At 39.1% G+C, this 27,877-nt stretch overlaps 1 protein-coding gene across 2 annotated transcripts in view; it reads left to right on the top strand.

The window, feature by feature from the left end:
- HSPA12B (heat shock protein family A (Hsp70) member 12B) overlaps window positions 1-27,877 on the top strand; it is a 1,104,373-nt gene that overhangs the window by 487,346 nt on the left and 589,150 nt on the right. For both annotated transcript variants that reach the window (XM_044064071.1, XM_044064072.1), the window contains exon 5: window positions 22,200-22,386. In XM_044064071.1, the coding sequence (XP_043920006.1) occupies window positions 22,200-22,386 (187 nt within the window). The remainder of the gene's footprint in view (window positions 1-22,199; window positions 22,387-27,877) is intronic.

A 27,877-nucleotide genomic window follows, 5' to 3' on the forward strand; every position in this document is an offset into this window, starting at 1 on the left:
GGGAACAAGCCCTTAGCACTTTGCCTGAGGACATGAGGATCTGGTTAGCTGATAGACAGTGTGCTACTTCAGAGGAGTTGGGGAAGAAGGGAGACCTATAGCTAGCAAGCAGGGCAGCCCTGCACAGGAAAGGGCCCCCCAGTACTGCTCATGGGACTAAAGGAACCCATGGCAGGCAGCACAGACTGCCCCAACAGAATCCGCCAGTAGCAGGGGAAGCCACTAGTCCAGGTACACATCCAGGAGCTAGGGTTAAATGTGTTGAATGCAACCAGTGGGGCCATTAGGCATACAGATGTCCACGGAGGCAAGGTGGGGAACCAAAGGTGAGGGAGCCAGTAAGTGGGAAAGACAAAATGCCAGAAGTGGGTTGTCTTGAGACAGCAGGGGTATGGAACTACCATCCTGCAGATGTCTTGAGAGGGAAGGATTTGGATGAGGCAGTACTATGTACTTATGCAGTTATACACAGTGAGGCTAGGAGACAAGCATGTGGGTCTGGTAGCCTGGGGGAGACTCAGACAGACTGCATACTTGCAGCCAGGACTGCTGAGGTGGTTACTTCAGGGAGTGAGCTACTCTGTAGCAGTGAGACTGAATGTGAGCCACAGCTGCTTGTGGGTACTGGTGGTCCCTTGGACAGAATGACTGCAAAGTTAGAGGTGAGTAGTAGTACCCAGGCTAACAGTGAGGCACCGCTGTCAGAGGATGCCAGACTTCCTGTAGAAGGGGAGCTGGGAAAGGTTACAAGGAGAGAGTTGAGATAGGCTCAGCTCTCAGACCCTACATTGCAAGGCCTGAGGCAGGTAGCTAGGGAGGCACCTGATTCTCAAGGAAGGGGGGGATCTGTATACTGGAACAAAGGGTTGCTGTAGAGAGAGTGGACCCCTGAGGGAGGGCTAGAAGGTGAGAGAGTACAGCAGTTGGTAGTGCCTAGAGCTTACCATCTGGCGCTTCTAGCCATAGCCCATGATATTCCCTTTGCAGGTCATATGGGCATTAAACATACAAAGAGGCATATTATGCAAAACTTCTATTGACCTGGAATTTCCAGAGATGTAACAGGGTACTGCAGGACCTGTGAGCAGTGCCAAAAGGTAGGCAAGGCAGGAGACAAGGTGAGAGCTCCTTTGATGACTTTGCATGTGATTGAGGAGCCATTTCAGGGGGTAGCTATGGATATTGTGGGTCCTCTGAGTACCCCAAGTTCCACAGGGAAAAATTATATCCTAGTAATGGTAGATTATGCTACACGATACCCTGAGGCAGTGGCTTTGTCCTCCATTGAGGCAGAGAAGGTGGCAAATGCTTTGCTAGAGATTTTCAACAGGGTCGGTTTCCGAAAGGAAATACTGTCTGACAGAGGTGCCAATTTTATGTCAGACCTGCTGGCTTGTCTGTGGAAGTCCTGTGGGATGAAGCACATGAAGATCACCCCCTACCATCCCCAGACTAATGATCTTGTTGAGAGGTTAAACTCTACAATCAAGTCCATGCTACGGGCTTTGCAAATCAGTTTAAGAGGGAGTGGGACAAATATTTGCCCCATCTCTTGTTTGCTTACAGAGAGGTTCCCCAGGAATCCACAGGTTTTTCACCCTTTGAGTTGCTGTATGGGCATAGGGTGAGGGGACCTCTAGATTTAATTCGAGATGAGTGGGAAGGTGAGTGTGAGTCTCACAAGGAGTCTGTTGTGGCATATGTCCTGAACCTCAGGACAAGGCTCAGGGAACTCATGGGCCTGGCCCAGGAGAACCTGGCAGAAGCCCAAAAACAGAAAAAGGTGTGGTATGACAGGAATGCTCAAGCTAGAGACTATGCTGTAGGGCAGCAGGTGATGGTTCTCATTCCTATCAGACACAAGTTGCAAGCAGCTTGGGAGGGACCCTACAAGGTGGTAAGAAAGGTAAGTGATGTTAACTACATGGTGGAAGTGCTAGGCAGATGGCAAGGGCACAAAATGTACCATATTAACATGATGAAACCTTACCATGATAGACCATGATAGGGAGGCCCTTGTGCTGAGCTTTTGCAGTGGATTGCATGAGGAGTTTGAAAGAGATCTTGTGACTGATCTCCTCAGTGAGGCTCAGGCTGACACCTCGGTGGAAGGGGTAGCAATGTCCCAGCAGTTATCTCCTACCCAGGTTTGAGAAATCAAAGCAGTGTTGCACGAGTTTGGGGCCATGTTCACCAGGAAACCAGGGAGCACCCACCTGGTGCAGCACCAGGTGGATACAGTATCCCAAAGGCCTATCAGGCAGGCCCCTTATAGGGTGCCTGAGAGAGTCAAACAGACTCTGAGGGAGGAGGTACAGGAGATGTTGGAACTAGGGGTGATTCAAGAGTCCAACAGTCCCTGGGCTTCACCAGTGGTGTTGGTGCCAAAGAAGAATAGCAGCAACATATTCTGTGTGGATTACAGGAAATTACATAGTCACACAGAGTCAGATGCTTACCCCATGCCTAGGACAGATGTGGCCCTAGAGCAGCTGGGTGGGGCTAAGTATCTTACAACCATTGATCTTACCAAGGGTTACTGGCAGGTGCCCTTGACTCCCACTGCTAGAGAGAAGTCAGCCTTTGTGACTCCTTTTGGCTTGTCTGAGTTCACAAAGATGCCCTTTGGGATGAAGAATGCCCCAGTAACTTTCCAGAGGCTGGTAGATCATATCTTAGCAGGAGAAGGAGAGTTTGCCCTTGCTTACAGGGATGATATTGCTATCTACAGCCATTCCTGGCAGGAGCACCTTCAGCATGTTAGAGAGGTGCTGGGCAGATGACAGAGTGCAGGGTTGACCATTAAGCAAGCAAATGTCAGGTGGGTATGGTAGAGGTCTCCCACCCAGGACATAGAGTGGGGAGTGGTAAGATAAGGCCAGAACCTGCCAAAGTAGAAGCTATTCAGGCATGGCCTGCACCTGTTACCAAAAAACAGGTGAGGGCATTCTTAGGAACAGCAGTGTACTACAGAAAGTTTGTTCTCAGTTATAGAACCATAGCTGCTCCCCTCACAGACCTGACAAGGAAGAATAGACCAGATAAGGTAGTGTGGACCCCAGCATGTGAGCAGGTATTTCAGAAGCTTAAGGAAGCTTTGGGAGGATCCCCTGTGTTAGCCAGTCCAGACTACAGCAAAGACTTTGTTGTGCAGGTGGATGCTTCAAGCTATGGGGTGGGGGCTGTACTTAGAAAAATTTCTTCAGAGGGAGAAGAGCACCCAGTGGTTTATCTCAGTCATAGGCTTCAACCCAGGGAGGAATGCTATGCAGCGGTAGAAAAGGAATGTCTAGCCATAGTGTGTGCACTACAAAAACGTCAGCCTTATCTGTATGGAAGAAAATTCACTATGATAGCAGATCACAACCCTCTAACATGGTTAAACAGAGCCAGTCAGCAAAATACCAAGTTGCTAAGATGGAGTCTGGGGTTGCAACCATATGATATGTCAGTGCAGCACCGTAGTGGGAGTAGTAATGCCAATGCAGATGGGCTTTCAAGACAGGGAATGGGGTGAAGTACACCCAGATAGACCTGACACTCTCAAGCACTGTTTCTCAAGGGGCACTTGAAAAACTTGCTTGAGTTCCCTGGGAGGGGAGAGATAGACGAAGACTGCCAGCCTAGTCAAATAGAATTTGCTATATAATTCTGGCATTTGTAAATAAATGTAAAATACAGGCATGTTTTCTTGAGTGTAAAAGAATATTGTGAAATGTGGAACTGCAAAATATGTGACAACATTGCACTGTACTGGCCCAGTGAAGCATGTTGTGACCCTTTCATGTTAGAATTCAGCTCCAGTGCATCTGGATGAAGGTGCCATGCCTATTGTTTTAAATCTAAAGTTTATGACCAGACTTTAGATGTGGAATGTGCTTTATTGCTCTGATTTCTGTTAGAATATACATGTGAAATTACTTATATTGTTGTAAGTTTCTGTGCAGGTGTTAGATTGCTAAATAATGCAGTTTGTGGCCTGAGAACTCAGGCCAGGTGTTAAGATGATGCAATATGAATACTGGGAAAACCTATGTGTCAAAAATTATGTAATTTGGAAGGGCCTTAGAGACATGTTTGTTAGTAATGTTTAAATACTATTTCTCACAAGAGACTTGGAGCATTTTGATCTTGGATATCTAACTCAGCACTCTGCCTAAGCTCACATGTAAGTTTCTAGCACTGTGATTTCTTGTAGGAAAAGTTAAAGCTAGTAAAGATTAATTAGGTATTTTTCTTTGAAATCAGACCTGTCCTACTGTATTATTTTAGTTTCTGTGTGATCTCTGAACTCTTAGATATCTCTGTGGTGTAGTAGTTTTGTCTTGTGTTTTAATTATTTATTATTAAATATTTTTAAAAACCTTCACCTGTGGCTGGTTTGTGTAGATAGAGTACATTGCATATTTATAGAGTTTATTGTAATAGGCCACTCTAATAAGCCTTAGACTGTATAGTCACATTACCATTGGATAATAATATTGCACAGTGATAATTGGACACCCTTTTAAGGGCCTTTTAGTAGCTGATATTATTAGCTGGGTGGTGTCAGTGATTACTACCGTATGGTCTGGGTAAAGGGCAGAGCTGGAGAATCTGTGTCAGCCTTTCCCAGGAGTGTCTGTGAAGTTGTATAAATACTTATCTCAAAGTGTGTGTGTGTGTTGTGTCAGCTACTTGGCAGGGACACAAAGCACTGGTTGGACAGAGACAGTACTGGAGGTTTTAGCTTACCCAGCTAGGATGAGATCTGGACCCTATAGCTGTGCCAGTGGGGAGTCTTATTCGGGACCTGGTGAGCAAGAGAGCGACCAGCCCCAGACTGACTGTCATCTCTGTGTGCACTTAAGGGAAATTGTACTTTACTGTGTGTATTAGTTATCCTTTCCTCTCTTCTAGGAGACAACCTCCCTGGTGTTAGTGGTAAGGATTGAGGCTCCTTGATTGCTGTGCCAGGGCACTGTCATCACATGGACGTTCGACAATTATGTTTCGATGAATGGGTATTCATGATTGTGTAACTTCGAGGTTATAATACAGATCCTTTTCAAAATCCTATCATGTAGTTACAAAGACATGCATCTGAAGTGTTTCTCCCCAGGCATCCACTGAAATATGGCTTTGATTCAAGGTGGACTTTCCTGGTTAACAAATGTTAAATAAATAAATAAAAGTATCAAAAGCCAGTACTAAGACTAAGTTTGTAACATCTAGTGATAAGCCTATTTCAATTTAGTCAATGACATCATTACAAAAAACAATAAGTTGGTTAGACATTTATTGTTATTCTTTTCATTGGAGGTCTGGTGAGAAAATCTCCATCAGACTTACATACATAATTACATTTATGTTATACATTTAAAGTTTCAGAGATACAGTCATTGTGAAACAGAACTGCAGAAAGTACTGTTTACAATGAAAATCTGTTAAAGTCTTTTTGTAACAGAAAAATAGTATTAACTATATACATTACAAGATTTTGAGGTATTTATTTCCCTAGAAATTATATAGTCTAGGAGTATTTTATTAAAAGACACAACCTTAGCAGTGAGTTGTATACCAGGAGTTACTATTTCCTGTAAAATTAGGATGTATTTGTTAGTATTGATGAAGTGATGGGTATCAGGAGTAATGGAAGGTGCAGTAAGATGCAGGCTATAGTAATATATGGGTGTTGTGTGACAGGACACAGGTCCTAGATGTAAGTAGGACAGTGTGATGAGTTAAGTCTCAGAAAACAGAAATGCAAGATGGGAGAGGAAAATAAGTTCGAGAAATGTAGAGAATAGTATGTTAATCCTGCTAAGGAGACAAGATGATAAAAGGTGAGTACTAAGAAATATGAATTTGAGATGAGAGACTCAGTCCGGAGAAGAGTAAGAACACAACCATAAATCAGCAAGGCATTTTTTAAGCAGTGTTTTGAATGTAGGAATTTTTTAGTCATTTTATATGTGGAAAGATGGCATTCCAGAGGTTAGAGAAATAACAAGAATACAGAGAGTCCCATGCTGAGTTGTTATACTTGTGATTAATAGGAATTTTTCACCAGAGTGGAGATTCCTTCTGGGGAAGTAAGACAGTAGTAGTACTGAGCATTTTTCAGGATAGTAAGCTAATTTGTTTGCAGTAACTAGATGCGAGTATATTATTAGGTTGTTGTTTAGTTTGAGCCAGTTAAGCAGTTTAAAGGAATGTCAGTGGTGGGTTTTATATGGGGCATTGGTAGCAAATTTGGTAATCTTGTTATAATAGGAGGCTAGCTTGGATTTAAGTGCTTACATCTGTTAAAATGGATGAGGCATATAGGAGGGTTGGAAGTATGTAGGGTGAGATTAGAGTTTTTCCGAATGTGTCACTCAGGTACTGTCTGGTCTTATAAAGGATCCTAGTTTTGGGTGAGCTTTTTCTTAATGGTTTCTAATGTGTTGTTCAAATTTGAGATTCTCATATATTATAATACCCAGTAATTTACAATAGTTACTATTCCAGTTTTGGTATTATTTATTGACGTAATCAGGAAGAATTGTTTTTGGTTTTGATACTGTTTGGGTTTTAAGATCATAAGTTTTTTTTTTTTTGTGGGGGGGTTTAAGGAGCAAGTCTGGACTTTTTAGCCAGATTTTGAGAGAAGAGAAAGAACTTTGAGTTATTTCCTGGAGTTTGCATAGTACTGGGGCTGTACACATTAATGTTGAATCGTCTGTGTATCATGCTATGCTAGTAAGGTGTATGGTAATATGGAGATTACTTGTGAAGATGTTGAAAAGGAGGGTGTCCTACTATGGAGCCCTATGGGTCTCCTATAGTACCTGGTAGAAAGTAAGGATACTGCTGTTGCCATTTATCTGTGTGTTGTCTTCCAGATAAGTAACTAATTAGCATGATTACCTCACAGAAAAAAAACACATTTTGATTTATATCCAAACCTTGCCTAAATGTTGTTGGTATCTTCTTGGCCAGTGTTATCTTTTCAAACCACTTTCCAATAATATTCATCACACTTACTCAACTGTGGTTAATTACCATATTATTAATGCCCCATAATGGAATAAGAACAATTGACTCTTCCCAGATATCTGGAACATATCCTCTACTGAAACATTGAAGAAATAAATGTGTTAAACAGGGAACTAAGGCAAATTATATGTTCGTTAGAAAGCAATTAGTTTGTCCATCAGGTCTTCCCACTGCAGCAGCCCTTGTCATTTTCAGCACAGTGATCATGTCACCCTCTGTAATTAAGGGACAACTGTACATATTTATCTGTGGAATCTGAAGTTCTTCTGTCAAGTCAAAAAAGAAAAATGCCAGCCCAAAGTAGTGTGAATAAAGTAATTTATTGTGACATAAACAGACCGGTTTCGACTACAAATACCAAGCCTTCCTCAGTGTATATAAACTTCCACATATAGCCATACATTTATATAGGAATCAGTAAATAGGAAAGCCCACATGATTGGTCATAATTGCTCATTAAGCCCAGGGGGGAATAATCCCCCCAATTTAATAATCCACTTTTTTTTCTTTCATATTAAGTAAATTGTGCCAACCAGCTCTGTTACTTTTTTTGCCAATAATTTTATCAATCACAGTAAATCTAAAATTCGCTGTAGAGTGATTCAGTACATGTTTAAACAATGCACTAGTTGCCTTTTTATTTTTAATATCACTCGTGCTCGCTGATCCAAAATTTGACAGGTCGCGATGTTTGTCCTACATAAAACGTAGAACATGAACAAGTGGCCAGGTAAACCAACCACTCACTAGAGCAATTTGCAAAAAAAATTATATCGTAAACCTGTCCAGTATTCCTGCTGGAAAACTCCTTAGTCTTCTCCATATGTACACAGTGAGTGCAGTGGGCAGTTGGATTCCCCCTGGTCTTAAGGAAGAAGCTTAAGGAGAGGAAGAAAACATTAGGAATTGAAGACACATAGCCAAGATATGGTTGGATTTCATGAGAGAAGAGCTGCAACACTTAGGCATGCCTGTCAAAGAAGATAGGGGATGGTACTCAGTCAAGAGAGGTGGTGACAACTAACTCAACATCCTGACTACATGTAGAAAGACAGGGTTTATGCCGATGCCGATGATATAGACATGCAGACTGTATCAGGAACAAGTTTATTTTAAAAGTATGTTGTAACTGTTTACCTTCAAATCACTGAAATGCAGCTGTGTGAGTGATCATTACACCAAACTGAAATGTCGAAATGTAAAATGCTTTTCCTCCCAAATGTCAAACATGGCAAAATTGTTTTTTGACACTCGCTATTTCTGGGAGTTGAGCGTAAAAAGAATTTGCCATCTGAGATATAGTACAAGAAGAGCAGTTCGACATTGTAGTTACTGAAAAATGAAAATCGACATTTCAAAACTGTGAAAATATCCTTTCACACAAGTGACTTTCGCACAAATGCATTTCAGTGATGTAAAGGTAAACTGTTGTAACATCTAATGTTGCCTGACAGTGGCAAACACTACAGACTCTGAACGATTGTCAGTGATGACACACAACCCCCACAATTTTAAACTTTTTTAAAGAGGTATATTACTATTTTTATAGTTTCAGATACGGCAAGTGCAAATTTGGGGGAATATGTACTGAGATGAGGTTTCAGGAACTATTTCCCTCATTGAAAGCACAGAAATATTGACTTTACTTTACATATAAATTACAGGATATGAAGAAGCATCTTGATGGATGCAGAAGGAGAAACTCCACTGTAAAGTACTTTTTAACAATACATTTTGAAATTCATTTGGTTTTGTTAAAACTGCAGTTTATGTTCAGTCTCTTGTTTCACAGTATTGGGTTTCACACAGTTCTGACAGGAAGCTGACCTGGATATAATTCTACTCCTATATATAAAACAGGTTAGTCAATGTTCATGTAACAGGCTGCTAAAAAGATCATTGGAGTACCGTAGTGTTCTAGCAAAACAGAATAATGATGATAGCATACACACATAATTAACAAAATTCCTACCTGGATACTGTTGTCTTGTTTCAAGGACTTGAGCAAAGAGAACAGAAAGCAAATGTTGCCCCAGTAAGAGACACAAAGATCAGCAATGAAAGTAGCTCAGATATTAAAGGTGTAAGAACTGAAAGGCACTACCAGGAAACTGAATAAGGGACAGCAGGACAATAAAGAGGTTTAGCAGAATAAAACCTACAAAAGCTAAATGAATGGAAAATATTATTCTTTGATGGGAAGCCAGAGGAAATAGAAAAGAAAAACTAGGTGTGTGTGAATGGGAGAAGACAGACATTAGTGTACTGAAGAACTTGAAAAGAGAGGTACATAGATGATGGGCATCGTTTGAAGAAATTTAACAAAAATATGGAAAACAAGAAGAAGACTGGTTATTTTTACACGTGAATCCTTGTAAAACTTCATAGAGAAGTTGTACGTAGGGTTGGAAAGGAAGAATGTAAAATGAAAGGTAAAGGGATGTATAATGGGAGAAGCCAAAGGAAATCAGGAAAATATTAAGAGGATGGAAAAAGACACAGAAGGGTTGGATTTAGAGAATACGGAAAATATTGAGAGGATGGAAAAAGATACATATGGGTTGGATTGGGAGAGTATACAAGACTTTGAGAGAGAAAAACAGCCTAGACAGAAACTGAGAGGTTGGCAAAAGCATAGATAAGAGTCTAGGGAGTGGGAAGAAGACTATCACTGTGAATAAGTGTTGGGCGTGATGATATTCTTGAGTAGGATGGGTTCAGTTGCCAATGTTTATGTCAGGTGTCATATCAGTTCACTGATAGTACAGAAGTCCAGTTGTTGTTGTCTTTTGGCTTTTCCCGGTTAGGGATCGCCACAGCGGATCTCCGGTCCACTAATGATTAGCAGTAGATTTTCACGAACGCCGAGGTGCCAGCTCGACGTTCAACCTTCAATGAAGGCACGCTCATTTACGCATTAAGGATACTAAATAAGTGATGGGCTAAGACACCAGGCTGGTGTGACAGGGAAAATACAAACCAATTACATGTGTGGTGAGCACATGAGGAAATTAAATTGCTATGAGAAACAGGATTGAGATATTTCACAGTGAAATTCCAAATTCATGACAGTTCTATCTGTTTGGACTACAAGTAAGAAATGAGCTAAAGAAGAAATTCTGGGGTTACAGCTAGTGATAGGTGAAACTAGTAAGAAAATAGCAAGAACAAGGAAAAGATGAGAACACAATAGAATACACAAAAGAAGGAATTAAATCATGGATGAATAAAGTGGGACTAGGAACTGCAGAGTGAATGAATAGACAATATAACAACTTGGAAAAAGAAATGGGAAATACAGCAAAACAGGCCACAGAGGAAGTGAAAGAGGGTAAAGAAAATGGTAAGGATCATAAACCCATTAAACAGTTAGGGCAGATGATGTAAACAAGGGAAACAAAGGAAGATAAAATAAATTCCATGTCAGTAGCTGGAAAAAGAGTTTTAAAAGCAAGGACTGTTACAACAGATAGGGGGACTAGGAAAGGGTTTAATAAAAGTTAGAAGGAGGCATGATGGAGAAGACTGTCTTAAAAATGATCTATTGGATATGATGTTATTAATGCAATATGTTTAATGCTTTGTATAAAGTTTATGAATCCTGCTAATGGAAACTAAAAGGTCAAAATATGAGAATGTTGAAATGTGAAAAATGTGGAAAACAATAAAAATAATTCTTGGGTTCATGGGTGTATACTAGCCTAACAACCACTAGGCCCTTTATAACCCTAGCCATGCAATCCATATGTCACCTACAAATTTGATTTATATAGATGGTGATTTACTGACTGCCTCTGTCCATCAGAGACAGAGGCGCCAGAGCAGGGGTGAATTTATGATTACCCATCCATTAGTCCATGTTGTGTTTAAAAAAGATAGGTAAGAACTCTGTTTCACATGGATGGGGAGCCTGTTCCAGAGAATGGAAATTCTCTGAGAAAAATATCTGTCTCACCAACATGTCCTGTTTATGGCACAAGCAAAAGTTAAGTCTTTTAATCTATTAGTTCTGATGCTGTTTGTTTTGTGGATGTACAAAAGGTTCATCAAAACAGAGTCCAGGGATGCTCTGTATGCCAGGCAAAGATCACCTCTCAGATGTCTGTATGATACCAAATAAAGAGACGGCTTTGAGGTAATCAGAATAGGACATTGTGTTTACTTCTTGCATTCTTTTTGTAAGGAACCTTTGTGGATGTTCCAGTTGCTGCATGTATCTGGTCAGGTATACACTGAAGGGGGCATTATACTCTATGATGGGTCTGATGATGGCTGAGTACAATGGTATGATGACCATACCACTCAGCTGTCCAGATTTTCACAGAATGTCCAGATTTTTGCCTCATGTTTTTGGCATGTTCCTCATAAAATTTGTGTTTTTCTGGCAAATCACTGAAATGATCTGAGGATAGAAGTCACTAAATGATGGCATACATTTGAGTTTCAGACTTCAAATTGTTCAGAAAATGTATGTTAACACTAATCCTTTTTCTATAGCAACTTTCTAAGTTTATAATAGCAGTATTTACAATCTGTCCATATTTTTGGGCCTTTGCCTTGGAACAGTTCCTAACTGTTATTGGTTTTAATGGAACTATGGAGTTGATGTTGAGTTGGAAGGAGACAGCTTTATGGTTGGAGGGTGTGGCACTGGGGGTGTGCAGCATTCTCCCATATTTGTAAGCATGAGGTCCAGTATGTTGGAGCCTCTAGTGGGCATATTTACTGTTTGGTCAATGGTGTTTATGAAGTCCTGGAATCTCTGTCTATAGATTTGAGTGTGTGTAGCATTCCCAGTCTTTAGAGGGGTAATTAAAGTCTCCCATAAGTAGGGCGTTAGATTGGATGGTAAGTGTCTCCATTAGGTCCAAGTATGTATTGTGAGATTCTTGGGACATGCAGAGTGAGCTATAGCTGGCTAGGATATGGTACAGGATTTTGTATATGGTGACCTACACATGGAGGAACTCCAGAGTATCATCCTGTTTGACCACCCTAGAGGTATGTTTAGCCCTTTTCTGTGCAGCTACTGGTCTAAAAGTGTGAAAGGCACTGAAACCTCGCACTGCCAGAGTACTGTCTGCTGCTTTTAACCATGTCTTCGTAACTGCACAGATGTCTATATTCTTGAGTGTGAGGAGGGCTTAGAAGGAGTGTAGAATTTTTTTTTGGTTAGGCTCCTGTTATTAAGCTTGAGATTCAGCCGAGCTGATTTTGCTATGTTGTTAGGATTGTCAATTTGACATTGCCTAAAAAAAGGCACTACGGGACTAGATAATGTTTTAGTCAGTACTCTAAAGCCTGGTGGGGAGAGGTGCATCCCATCCTTGGCAAAGCAATATGGTCTGTTAACCATGTCCTCCAAAGCTGGCAAATAGTGGATCCACTTAGAATGACACCAGAAAGACAGCCAGGTGTTGAAATCAGTCATTTTTTGCTCATATGGTGGCATCATCCTTAGTGATGGTAATATGCTGCTCAATGCAAGGCTAATACCAGTCTGCGACACAGTCTGAAAGCTCCATAATGTCTCTCTTCATATAGTCCAGGGAGGTACATCTCAGGTCATTTACATCTACATGGACTTAGACTGAATTATACTGGTACCTGTGGCAGGTCTACTTCAAAATATTGAAAGATCACTTACTCGAATCCCAAATCATCAAGACGCGAATATCAAAACCACATATCCGCGAAACTTTAAACCATCGAAAATGTTCACTAGAAAAGAAACCACTTGGCCACCAGGACAAAATATACACAACCAAAGTGAATAAAACCCACTAAAGTGGGGGGATGTGCCCCCACACACCCTCTAACTAAATATACCAACTCCAAGATCACACTATAGTGGGGAAAAGGACAAACTTGCCCATGACGGCCAAGTGGCTCCTTTCCCAGTGAACATTTTTAGTGGTTTAAAGTTTTGTGAATATGTGGTTTTGATATTGTCGTCTCGATGATCTGGGATTTGAGTTAGTCTTTTTTTGATATTTTGAAGTAGACCTCCTGCGGCATAATGACTTTAGTGCATGCATGATTCGACTGATCCTGGCTCCAGATAAGCAACCAACAGTTATCCTCTCCTTGTTCAGCCTTGTTAGAGGGGCATCAGTATATCTTACAATGGAGTCCCCCTATGACAAGAGTCTTGGGAAATGTGTTTGCTTGCCTTAGGACCTTAGCGTTTGCGGCTCCTCCGAGAGTAACAGTATGCGTGGTGTTACATGTTTTTCTGAGTGCCTTTGGGCTTGCTGACCCATAGCTTTGATAACATGTGAGCTAGACAATCTTTGCTGTTTAGTAAGATTGCTTTTAAATGTCTCAGCATATGTTAGTCTATGTGTGTGTTGTGTACAATGTGAGGTTGGTATTGTATACATGGTTTTGACACACTGATGTGCATTTGAATGCGAGAGTTTAGCCGGCAGAGTAATTGTGTAAGTACATCTTTTGCAGACTGTGTCTGCTTCTTTAATGATTAAGTGGTTGTCAGTAAATAAGAGGAAACTCCTACATTGTCTCAAGCTGTCCGTATCCATGACGCTAGCTACAGAGACGTTAGGAAATTGCATATATATATACTGTCCAGTCCTGTGATTTGTGAGCTACAAGGGGGGGGGGGGTTGGGGTTAGAAGTTTATTTAGGGTGCTTTATCTGAGCAGATTATGCTAAACGGTACTAAATTCTACTAACTTTAATGTTTACACAATACTTAATTCAACTAAATCTGTAAGTATTGCCACATGTCCCAACTAGCTGCTCTAAGCTTGTTGGCACCCAAGGTGTTTACTCTATATTGCTTTTTTTACATGGTACTGTTTTGTGAACTGTCCTTTCTAGGTGTTTGCTACTGTACAGGGCACTGCTAACCCACACAAATGTGGAACATTTATAGCAGCACAGTAAATACAGAAAACTAACTAATGAGCCCCCTGGCCAATAAAATGACTACACTATGAGTGCTTTTGTGTATTTCTCAACTCAGATAAACCAGCAAACACCTCCTGCCATGAGATGAATACACTCAGTCCTCCTAATGTAAAACCATAGTAGAAGAGACACATAAGCACAATGCTACCACAAAACACTTAAACAACTAACTGGAAATCCCTTGCTGAAGGCAATTTCAAGACAGTCTTACAGCTGTAACAGTGCAAGGAAGAGCAATTTGTTTTTTTTTTTGACAAAAAAAAAAAAATCAGTGAAATGCACACATAACAGCCGGACACAGTAGTGATCACTCTAAATAATTTAATGATTTAGCAATCAAGGCACTGATACAAGTAAAACACTTCACTTCTTGAAAACACACTACAACTCCAAGCTTTGCTGAGCTCCTGGAAAATGAGCAGGAGACAATAAGGGCTATACTGGTTTTCTGGGTGGGCACTCAGCATTATGGATCTATGGAAACCAATGGATGGGAAGAGTAAATAATTAGCTTGTACAACAGTCTATAGCAATGAATGATGGGAAGAATGGACTTTGGAACTCAAAGTGGTGGAGGCCAAAGACACAACAACACCAGCAATAAGGGTTGGAGGGTTGGAGTCAGGCTAGCTAGAGAGGCATACAATCAAATAAAGACAATACTGGAGTTCTTTCAGAAACTTTAGTTTACTGTGTTAGTGAGGGAATGGGCTAGACACTGTTGACATTGTTGAATTAGCGATCCCTTAAATTGCCTATAGTGTGCTTCCTGCATAACAGCACATCTGTACTTATGTGCATGTGTTGTCTTCCAGCAATTGGTTAGCACCCCATTCAGGATGAGATTCTGTGCCTTGTACCCTCTGAGTCCTTGAATAGGATTCAAATCCCCAGTGACTCTGCAGAGGATTAAGTGGGAAAGCAGAGAATGAATGAGCTGGGGACATGAATAACAAAAAAAAGTATAAGAAATAAAAGGAAACATCTCAGATGTAGGCCCACAACATAAATGCTGGCAAAAAATGGAAAGTAGAAGCCAACATCTCAAATGTAGACTCATTTGGCTTGGCCATGCTTCTATGTCATATGATCTGTTTCCAGATGTGTTTTATGCTTCAGTGCAACATGTTATACACATCCAGCATCTGCCACTAGATTAGCCACTAGATTAGTACTTAAAGCAGTCCCCTGGTAACAGGAAAAAAAAACATATCATGGCCTCCAATATTATGGTATAAGGGCAGGCCTCCAAAATTATGGTATAAGGGCATAATAATTAGCAGCAATTGGATTAAGTTAACATGACAAACTCTGAAATAAGTTTAATAATTATTGGTAAAAAACAGCACTGTAGTGTAGAGCGATAATGCCCTAACTAAGGTCAAGATGACCCAGGTTTGATTAGTGGCTTGGACAACTCAGGCACTGGCAGAAATGTACTTCAAGGCGCTGTCTGATGCGGGGAGGTGCAGTCCATAGAGAAGAGTAGCCCTTGGACATGAGTAGACAAGCTCAGGGAAGGGAAGGGAATGGGAAACTAGAGGTAAGTCATAAAGAAAGAATTTCCCCCAGCTGGTGCAATAACAGCAGGATGCCCCTACAGTGCACACCAGCCCAAAATTAGAGTTAGCCTGGGGGTAATATGAGAGGTTGTCAGACTCAGTCATGGATGAAAATTATCTATACAGTTGTATTCGTTTGCCAAATAAATTATATGCACGGACAAATTCGTCCAGACTTTACAATGAGCTATCGGTGCTTTTCCGTTAATGGGGCAACAGCTGTTTTGGCCTTGTTAACATTTTTGTGTTACTCGTGTTCTATTAACAGTCTTTTTAAATTTGAGTCTTATTAGTTATTTTACATCAACATGCTTAAAATATTATAATTAGTAAAGTTAATAGGCCCTTCTACTGTTAAGACAGTGACTGTTTAATGAATAGGCTAAACGCCTAAAAAGGATGGAGCAGATTATCTGTCTTCATATTTTTACAGGCTTGACAACCTATTAAATGGCTATGTGATTTTGAGCTAAACCTTTAACACATAACATCCAGTTATATTGATATATAACATATAACAGCCATTTATATTGATACATGCAGGTCAACTGTTAACATGTAGGCCAGACGTACAGCAGTAGAATTCTTTTGAAAAAAAAATGGCCTAGCTGTCAACCACTCACAGGCAAATCTCACAAGAATCTGAGACAAATCTGGAAGTAATCAGGGAGAGTTTTAAAATATCACTACTGTTAACTTCAGATATTGAGATATTGACAGAATAACATGATGTGAATCAATACCTTTTTCTCCAAAAGTCATCATTTTTGGGGGGATTTGTGAGGGACAGAGCTAAAACTTTGAGCATAAATCAGGGACATTGCTGACATTCAGAGACGTTTGAGAGGTATGCCCCTTACACACACAGCACTTCTGCATACTGTAGCCTGCCCAGTTCTTAAGTTATGAACATAGTTATCTAGTTTTATAGGTACGGAAGCATTAGCAACAGGGAGAGTTAAAAATACAATGAAAAAACAGCTTTCATTATGACCTAACCGTTAACGAGGCCAAGACAGCTGTTGCTCCTTTAATGGAAAAGTACCGAGCTTATCTGTGTAGTGATTCAATTTCTATCTGTGACACATATCGATAAGATTCAAGAATGTATGTGGTGTTACTTATGATCTGGTGAGGTTGTGATTAGGAGATTACCTACAGAAGCCATCCTGAAGAACCTGCAATGTTTTGATGGAAAATAGCCTTTGAAGAAAGTTAATGGCACCTTTCCCTTCGTCATCTGGATTTATGTGTGAATGAGGAGCAATCTATGCCTGCCATACAAGGCATCCTCGGATCCAGCTCTAATGGACCTCTTGCACATTCACAAAATGAAGAGCGTCATGATTCACTAGATCTAAGGATTTAAATTTTGCTTGTAAAATAAATAAGACATGTTAGTGAGAAAGATTTGTGTCTCAGATGATCCCCATGACCTGGAATAGGCTCTCCATCTATGTGAAACAGAGTCCATCCCTAACCCTATTTAAGCATATCCTTCACCAATGGATGGGAAATCAGAAATTCACCATGGATCTGGCCCCCATGTCTCTGATAGACAGAGGCAGGTAGCAATGCCCAAACTAACATATGTCCCCCACATAACCTCTAGAAACCTCCTAACATACCATCTCTTAATAAATGTCCATGAATACATATGGACATAATTGAGTTGGATTGCATGGCAAGGCATATAAAGGCTCTGGTTGTCTTTAACCTAGTATATACATATGAACCTAGAAACATATGGTGCAGCTCAGAGAGAAAACAGGGAATAGGAATAAACGAATGCATGTAAGCTAAAAGAAGGAAAAAAAATCATAAAAAAGCAATGCCCACCTGCTGACTTTCATTACATTAAAGAAGTTTAATCTTACGTCAGCTTCAGAGCTGGAACCAGTTACTCTTCTTTTATTGCAGACATGCAAGTGAATCCACCTAGCCCAAGTTTATAGTTTTGTTTCTTCTTTCCTTTGCCTTTGAAATTGTGGCATAAACCCTGAGAAATTTGAATATGCGCCCAAATGTGCAACAAACACAGTAACAAAAGTTCAAAGCGTCACCCATCTGGCAGCTAGGGCAGAGGACTAAGGCTATGAGTAGCTAAAGAACTGATTCATGCAATCCAAAGTTTGAGTCCCACAGCCTCAGTTTCCCATTCCAGGAGTCTGGGGAAGTAATTTAATTGAACAATACTTCTACCTAAGCTTGAAACAGGCCCATGTGGATCAGTGCTCTATTCTAGTTAAACAAAAATAAATAAACTATAATGGCTGTGAAGTAACTTTTTATCAGTTAACAGTACGCTAAGGGGTAATAATTCAAGCACAGCATAGCCAGAGCAGCATTTATCATGTTTTAAATTACACGCTGTTATTTGTAACAGTACAAAGCACAATACAATTTAGCAGAATGTTGTAGAAGCTAATCAGAATAAAATGGAAGACTTGGCATAGAGCAAGACAGGAAAAAGCTTAACTATGTGTTCTAGTTCAAACATTTGCAAAATATAATAGAAATGTTAGGTAGACTAAACAGCTTCTGAGATATTTCATTCTGAATGTACTTTGACAGCCATCAGCTCCCAGTTTCCCCCACATTATTAAAGTGAGCAGAAGTACTGACATTTAAATGGCATTAAGGAAATACATCAATCTTTTGGGGCTGCTGCTTCCTGTGTGTGGCCAAACTTCCCAAGGGAAAAGTAAGATTTATGTCAGAGTTAAAGATTGATTGAATGGCTAACTAAAAAGATCCAAGTGCAGTTTCCTAACAAGGAATAAAGGAAAAGATGGATAATTGTCCAACTCGAACAACTGCTTGATAAACTGTGATTGAGAGAAAAGTTACAAAAAGAGTTCTCTAAATAGTAAAAATATTTAACGGTGAACTATATAATGAGCATTAATAAAATGTTTTCTAACTTGACTATTTGTATGAAGAAATACACAGTGATTTATCCTTTAATGTAGCATTCCTGAGAAAGTTTAATCTTGTTTGGATAACATCATCCTTCCCAAGCTACAAACACATTTCCAGTTGCTCATCATTACATTTCTTGACGTAAGTGACTTTATCATATGTTCTGTTTTTCCTTGAAGATGAAAACATTTGTTGTTTACCATATGAGCTATAGTGCCCATTTGCTTGAGGAATGAAATAGTCAGCTCTCCAAAGTAAGTAAATGTCACCGAACTGTAGCCACTTCTAATATCCTTTACTGAATCACTAGAATACGACCTGAACTGCTCAAACTACCTGATCCTGAGTATTTCAAACCTACATTTCATGTACAGAACTGTGTGTGTGTGTGTGTGTGTGTGTGTGTGTGTGTGTGTGTGTGTGTGTGTGTGTGTGTGTGTGTGTGTGTGTGTGTGTGTGTGTATGTGTATGTGTGTGTGTGTGTGTGCGTCCAGTCAGTAAAAGTAGAACATTGGCCATAACTTGTTTCTCTTTCTATCACAGTCAAACATCAGCATTGTCTGGGTAGGATGTGTGTGACAGCACCTGACTGTTGGCACAGTGATGGAGTTACTAGTCTTCCACCCAGTTGCACAATCTGGTTGAGTTTTTGGCTGTGATTCATTTTTTTTCTGGAGTCTGCTTAAACTTCCTGTCTCTGTGTGAGTTTTATCCATGTGCTCTGGTTTCTTCTCCCGGACCCTCATCTGTGTATTATATGCCTCTGGCCATTTCTGCTTTCACTTTCATCCTAATTTAACAACAGAGGGGTACACAGAAAGAAGCTATCATTTTTTTGAGAGATGGGAAGGCAGGCTGTATTCCTGGATAGGATTTATATGCCATTGCAGACGTTTTTTTCAGGAATTACTATTTTGTTACAGAGTTGAACAGTGAGCTTTACAAACAACTTATTTTTCCTTGAAAGAAAAAAAAAATAAGAATGAATTTCTTTCCTTTCGTGTGTATTTTTTTTATACACGAAGGTTATAAAAAACTGTAAGATGAACTTTGGAGCATCCAGAACCCTTTGGCTTTTTAGCAGCTGAGACCCCAGAACCCTGCTTAATTAATTTACTTCCTCCAAACTTGTTACAATGGAGTCTTGATCAGTTAGGGTGTGTTAAATTGATTGGGGAGGTAAAAAGTAAGGCAAAGTGTGAAAAACAAGAAATGAGTTATCTATCTAGATAATGTGGAGCCAGGATGAGAGGGAAAACAGAGAAACCACTACTTCTCAAAAAAGAACTTTTGGAGGTAGTTATGTAGTTTTTATTTAAAAAAAATTACTGTTTGTGGCATTGAAGGTGAAGTAAAAATCAGTTACTTATTTGAGCATAAACATAGCTGCACTCTCTGTAATGCTCAAGCTATTACAACTCACAGCCATGTCTGAGCACTTGCAATGAAAAATAACCTGTAAAAAGAGGCTTAAAGAAAAAATTAGCTACTTAAATCTTTTCTAGCATCTCTAGTTGGATCATTTGGGAAGCATTTGGCATAGTTACATCCGGCTTCAAGGCACTTTGGGTAGCCTTATGACCCATCTTGGATTTGGACCTCCCACCTTTACCTATTGTTGCAGTTCATTTGATAGAATTATTATACTTCACTCAGCTATGTCCTTCATCCTTTGTTTGAACACCTGAGCATGGCTTTCTGATGGGTAACTTTCTGGTTGACACACCTTAAGAATGGCCTGGATATGTCCCTGGGTACATGTTACAGTGGCAAGATTATCTGTTTCTACCATTCACTTTTTGTATTGTCACACCAGTCATTTCCCATTTTCTCTCCTCCTCTGGCTTTAGTTGCACTGGTTGGCCTGCTTGAAGGACAGGTACAGTTTGGATTGAATGTCACCTTTCACAGAAGTATTTGCACTCTTGTTTTTGTTTTTTTTTCTTGACAGGCTTGAAAGCAATAGTCGTTGCTGTTAGTTTCCAATTCAGTATAGGTATAGTAGTTCTGATTTAACTACCAAGTATCAGTTGCGTGTGGCTTACTCCAGTAGCACTGTATGGAGAAGCACAGTAACACCTGGGATCTTTGTGAGGATTAGGTTCTTGAAGAACCTTTTTGACAGTTTGGTTGCTCTTTTAGCAGTCCCATTGTAGTGTGGTTAGGGAGTACTGGACATAGTCAGTATGAAGCCACAATCCTCAATGAATTGCTGGAACTCTGAATACAAACTGAGTGTCATTATTGTTGGCTAATTCAAATGGTATGCTGTATCTGGTAAACATTATTTTGAATGAGGCAATAGCTTTTTGTCTAGTCATTGATGGTGTTAATAGCATTTCTATGTCTTGATCATAATAGCTATTACTTCAGGGTAGTTATTTCCTTCAAATTCAAATAGATCTGCAGCTATTTTTACCATGGACTTGTAGTAATTGAGTTGGCAATAGTGGTACTCTCCTTTGTAATGGTTTATGTATTATTCAAAACTGGCACATTGACACAAGCTTTGTGATTTTCAGTTAATAGTGGGCCTTAATGCTTATATTTTGGCTCTTTCACAACACCTAGTTAGGACTTAGTGCCCTTCATATATTTGATTAAACAATATGGCACATTGTCAGGAATGTATAATGTCTCAGTACAGTAGGAAACCATTGTGCTCACATAATTGTGTAATATGTATACATCAGATGCTATGCTTGCGTCAAAAGGTTAGGCCATCAATCCCCAGCATATTTAATGAATATCTGTAACTCATTGTCATGTTTGGTAGCTTGTTTTAGTCTACCAAGCTTTTCCTAGTTACATATTGATTTGCCACAGTGCTCTGCTGATAGACAGCACTGTCTTCTTCAGTAGCAGATTATATCTGATCAGGTATTGGATTTATTGTCAACATTTTGGCTGCAATCAGTATATGGACTGCTCTGGTATTGAAACATCTCAGTCTTATGACCAGTCACTGGTACTTGGTTGTCACTGAAAAATGAAGGATTTGTTTACTCTAAGTTCTAGTAAGTGAAGATCATGCACCCACCCAGGTAACTGAGTAGTAAAGCACCATCCTGTGTCAGTAAAGGACTATAATAAAGAAGAAAGAGAATGAATGTATTTATAAGGCTGATTTCTACAGGACATAATGCAGATCTTCAAGGACCAAATAAGGTAGGCTTACACAGAAAATGCCAAGGTTAAAAAGAAATAGACAGAGGTTCTAATTAAGAGTACCAAGTCAGCAAATAGCAATAGATAAAGCAGACTATCTGGATATATAATTCCTAAGATATTAAGTATAGACACTCCTCACAAAGAATCTGTTCTATGGCATTGATTTTTCTGCTATTGTTTTATTTAAAAATATATTTATATTTAAAAATGATGATAGTGTCTTATTTAAACATATACATATCCACAAAAACTGTTTTTGCATTCTGGTACTCTCTTTCGTAAGGTTGCCACATTATTATATTCTACATATGGACTGAATGCTTTGAGTGTTTTGGAGGATTTAGAAAACTGAGTGTCACACATCAAATGATTTTTTTAAACCATTTAATATCCTTCTGATAATAGATAAGAAATCCGAATGTAAGCATTTACTTGAATGGGAAAAGAAAATGCTGTTCAGTTGACAGAAACAATAAAAAATAAGGCAGGAGTAAGCCGATATATTTTGATAGAACTCTGAGACATATTTCATTTATTGATTTCAGCTCTCATTTGTGCTTGTACACTGATGCCTTGATTTGTTATTTTAGGAAATGGGAAGGAGGTGATCCGGGAGTTGCTAACCAGAAGACCCCAACTAGTCTCTTGCTAACTCCAGAGCAGAAATTCCACAGCTTTGGGTTCACAGCCAGAGATTATTACCATGACTTGGATCCTGAGGATGCAAGGGAGTGGCTTTACTTTGAAAAGTTTAAAATGAAGATTCACAGCACCACTGTAAGCAACATACTCCTTTAACTGTTTATCTTTTTATTTTGATTTTAAAGATAAATGTATAGACCATTCCTTTCATTGCTACATATTGCACTAGTTACTCAAATCTTGTATATTTACTCTGTCTCATAACACTTATCTTTCAATAGATTTAATCTTCTCTTTATCATCTGTGCTACTCCCACTTTCTGGTTATAAAATGGATTGAATATGTCTGTGTAAACTGCATGGTTTAACTAGTTTGTGAAAACACAAAAAGGAAGATACACACGTAAAACTATTATTTCATGATTATTATGAATATTCTGCATTCTCGTGAAGCAAAAAACTACATTTGCAATGCTGTTTGCAAGTTGTGCAATGACAGGATTTGACATTAGTTTGGAAATGGAAGGTTGATCTGATTTTAACAGGAGTTAAAAAGTAAAATGCATGCAAAACTAATGGTCTCGACATATTTGAAAAGGGACTCCTGGTTTTGTGTCTCAAAAAGTTTCACTTTTTTCAACACAAGCTGTGTAATGCAAGTATCTGTAAAAATGGTCATACTTAAGCTTCCAGAAAAATGCATATATTTACTCTTGTGATGATTTCATAGGATAATATCTTACCATGAGATACTTCATAGACATGAAATATGTTTGCCCATTTTTATCTGGAGTATGTCATTGATAAAGACATGTAAGATGAAATGATTTTAAACATTTATAGTCAAAAATTATAGTCAGAAGCCTGCATTTTCTTTTCATGACTTTAAATACATATCAATAAGTTAACAACCTGTGGAGGTTAACCATCACTGTATATTATATTTTTACAATGTATGCTGTTTTACTCACATATTTCATGTTTCAGAATATTTTATATCTTCTGACTCAACACATACTATTAATTTACAACCCATTAGTAGTAACCATTTCCCAAAATCAATACTTCTTACTTTAATATATACATCTGTAGAAGTCTGCCGGTGTAGAAATTATAATTGCAAACTATAGATGTGCTTCAAATATTCTTAATTATCTGGTCATTATTGTATAGTATGTCAGTTATTATTTTTCCATAAGCACAGCAAAGTAAAAAAGCAACAGCATTCTTAAAAAACGAGTAGTATATGAATTGTGGTTAATGGAATGTCAATTTTCCATATTAAGGAAAATGTCTTATTAATAATGCAGGCTGAAATTTTGTCCTTAACTTCATGAAGAACTTGTTTCTAAATCTGACTTCTGTCCTGCTAATTTTTCTAATCCAGCCACTTTGCTTTGATTCTCTTGGTGAGGGTAGTCATCAGGGTTCAAACTTATTTTCTCCGATCAATAGTTAAGGCTGTTTGGGTGGGGGTGGGGGGGTGGGGGATTCCTAAGTAGTCTGGTTAAAAAAAATATTATCCTTCCAGCAAGTTCTGTGCCTACCCCAGAACTCTGTCCTGTAGAACATAACAAACAGTCAAGTCTTCAGTGGGAGCTGCCAAGGGTGTTTTTAAATTAAAAGAATAAACTAACACAGGTGGCTCAATTCAGAAAAAAAGTAGTTCTTCTCTGTGGCTAGCCACTCCTTACTTTGTCACAGAGTCTAAGGCTAGTGTCCCTACAGAGAAATATTATTCCTACCACTTGTAGCTAGGAGTCTATTCTTTCAGTCACTACCATAGTCCATGACCATAGATTAACTCATCTTCTGATTCACTTGTACAAGACAACAACTCCTGCTCATTCTGCTTGCCATTTTCATGTTACCCCTTAAAATCACTCGTACACAAATCTCCAAGGTACTTAAAACACAGTTCTAGTTTGATGTTATCCTGTACTATCACTCATAAACACATCTCTATGGTACATAAAGAACAGCCATACCATCCAGTATAGTTCACCTTATCCAAGAGTTATGGTTTCTACCTATATCACTCGGGCATAGTTTAGTGCTCAGAAACCTTTTAGTACCTTATATCATTTCCCTTTTGAGCCTTGCCATAAGTCATGTAATCACCATCATCCTTTGCCTGTTCAAATTTCCTGTTGTTATAGAAATACATTTTTGTCTCAACCTGCATGTCTGAAGCTTGACATATAATTTCCTGTGGTGCTTAGTGTTATTCATCACCCACAGTATTACATTCTTAGTCTGTGTCACACAGCAGAAGTTAAACTGTTTTCCAAAGAGTTCGTTTTTAATTTTTTAGATAAATCTTATGTGAAGAAAGAGCTGTCAGAAATGTACACACGGTAAAAAGTAAAGTGAAACTCTTTTTCCAAGGAGATATTTTTATTTTCTTAGATAAATGTTATGTGGAGAACAGGGATGAGTTAGTTAAATAGTTATAGCATAACACCACATAAACTAGTAAATACTCTCATTTTTGGCTGATGAGCTGCTGTTTTTCTGCATCTCTGCAGAAAATTTAAGCACAGTCTGAAAATAAAATAAAATACTGCCAGCAAAAATGAATACGCAGAGCTTCTAGACCATTACAGAAATGACACCTCAGTCAGAATATGAACGTCTAGCAACTATTTAAGGACTTCAGGTTTGTCTACTTAACAAAAACATGCTGTGTATATTGATGAGGACTTAAATATGACATTAAAAACTTTGTAACTGCCTTTAGTAGCAAAATACAGGGACATTGAATTAAAAAAGACAAATGACATAGCTTCCAGTGGACGAGAAACCAGAGACTCACAACAGTGTCATTGTAACTAAATGAATGGAAAAAATCCCTCATTATGTGAAGAATGAGTCATAAAATGTATTGTAGGAAGAATAAAAAAAACAAGAAAAGCAAAGCCATGTCAATATGCCAAGCCCTAATGATGGTCATTTATTAAAAATACAGCCGCAGTTCATTCTGACTGATTGAATTCTGATGACAAAAGGTCTAGAATCTTTTGACATTCATGGTTTTGGTATTAAATCATATTGTTTACGGATAATTCTATCTGCAAGTCACATAATCAGATATACTTTTAAAGTATTTTGGATAGTACAAAATATATGTTTAATAAACAGATAATTCTGTATTCCTCCTGTTCTTATGCATTATTTCATTTTGTATTACACTAATTTTAACTGTAAACATTAAAGCTGCAATCCACCAGCTCTCAATGGCAATCAGTTTCAAATTACACAATAGCCAGTTATCATTGCAAGGAATTCACCTACTCTGCTAATGACCTGATATTGGGTGCCATAAACATACCTCAGTAAACAGACTGGGGCAAATGGCCTTAAGCTAAAGAAAGACTGTGTTTGAGCAGGTTATATGCAGGCAATTATCCTTCAGTATGCAGGCTTGGAAACACTTTTGCATGCCTGTAGTAGCAAAGTAACATAACAGATACATGCCCCTACTAGATCCTGGGATTCATGTAGTATAGGAAAACTCAGTATTCTACAAATATCACATGTACGCCCCTTTTCTTCCTTGTTCTGCCACAAGTACTAAGGCACCACCCTGTTATGACTTGTGTATTAAGCAACAGATGGCAGTATGTGGATATCAGAGAATGAGTCTTTGCAAGGACAATTATCACAATGGTCATTGTTTTAATGAGCCATATTGGTAAAGAATGCAATATAGAGATGATTATGACTGGGTCCCTTATCGTAAAAAAGTTGTTTGTATTCAAGAAATGGATTCAAAATGTTCACCTCAAAAGCAAAGCTTGAGAGAAGTATTTCTTAAATCCATTTGTCTGGCAGTTAGCACAAAGGATTAAAGCTGCAAGATGTTAATTAGCTATTCCCTTTAACCAAAGGGTATAGGGTTAGAATCTACCTTAAATTGCCTACAATATGACTCTGAGGCGCCTACTTAGCCAGGGAGTGCTCCAAGGGTCCCCCTGAAAAGTGACACTTGTGTCTATTGGACTTGCCTACTTAACAAATGTATAAAAATTATTAGCAAGTGATTATGATTGAATGCCTTATCATAATTCTTTGCAAATTATGAAGAGTTTTTGCTACTCTAATATATTACCAATATAAAAAGTGTGATGGTGAGAAGTTTCTATCAGTTTTTAAAGTCATTGACTAATTAGCAGTGCATGATGGTTCTTGCTGCAATTTATATAGCTGTATGAGGCTTATTGCAGCTTAAAATGCTGTCTTTCCCATCCTGCTAATAATTTGGAGTAAAGAAATGTAGCGCCTGTTAGAAGATCATACAAAACAGCTCCAACTGAACATCGCCCTTCCACTAATGATTAAATAATGGTCACCACAATCTTTGCATCATTACCACAGATTTGTCTTTTATTGTTAGTGTACTATTGTCATGTCTGTGTCAGTCTGAGATTTGCTGGTACCAACAAGCCTCATACCTAAGCACCTTGATATAACAAGTTTTTAAAATGAGATGCTTACATATCTTTTATCAGTTTCAGGATGAAATCATTGGCCTCTGTATATCATATAGGTTCATAGGTTCATAGGTAGGTACTAGGCTATCTGCCCGAAGGTATTTATAAGCCTAGCCAGAATGTGTTGGCTTTTGCCGCCACCATAGATTAGCTCCCTGTATCTCTGTCCAGCAGAGACACTGAAGTGATCCCTGGGGTAAACATTGTTTCTCATCCACTCGTCAAGGTTTCTCTTGAAGAGTGTTAGTAAGGAGCTCTGCCTAATGTAGATTGTAATCTTGTTCCAAAGCATGGGGAAGTCTCTGGGACAGGAATCTATTCCTCCAGCGCATCCTTTTTATCATTATGGTGAGGTTTAGATCCCTAGAGTGTGTGGCTCGAGGGGATATGGTTTTCATTAGGTGGAGCATGTCCATCAATTTTGGGTTGGACATGGCCTTGTATGTCAGGCAGAGATCACCTCTGAGTTTGTGGTATGCAGCAGAGTACAGCTGGAGTTTCTTCAATCGAGCTGCATAGAGCATCTGTTTGCGGCCAGTGATCCTCTTGGTGAGGTGCTTCTGTGGTCTTTCCAGCTGTTGCAGGTGTCTTGTAAGGTACATCCCAAATGGGGGCATTGTACTCTATGATGGGTCTGATTAGTAATGAGTAGAGGGGGCACAATGACCTCTTTTGATCTGGATGTGAACCCTTTTGTGATTAGGTGGGCCACATAGAAGGATTTTCTAACCACTTCAGCAACGTGATTATCAAAGGACAGATTACTATCTACTTGGGTCCCCAGATCCCTTATTACTTCTTCCGTATTTAGGGGACTACCACCTAAGTGGTAGTTTGTGGGTACTTTGTTTTTTCCAAAGGGGATGACTATGCACTTTTTGGCATTTAGCTTGAGGCCATGATTTTGACACCAGGTATCCATCTCAGTGAGACCCTTTTGGAGGAAGTTTGTGTCAGCCAGAAAGTCAATTAGAGCCCCTAGTTTGCAGTCATCTGTGAACTTGGTCAGCCATAGTCCTCCTGTGCTTGCCTGTACCTCTGAGAAGTATATGCCAAACAGGAAAGGTCCTAGGACTGAGCCCTGGGGAACGCCACTTGTAACTGGTTTAGAGTCGGACCTAGCTTCCACAACT

The sequence above is a fragment of the Protopterus annectens genome, chromosome 2.part2, assembly GCF_019279795.1.
Source record: "Protopterus annectens isolate FY-2018-M chromosome 2.part2, PAN1.0, whole genome shotgun sequence".
Taxonomy (NCBI): Eukaryota; Metazoa; Chordata; order Ceratodontiformes; family Protopteridae; genus Protopterus; species Protopterus annectens.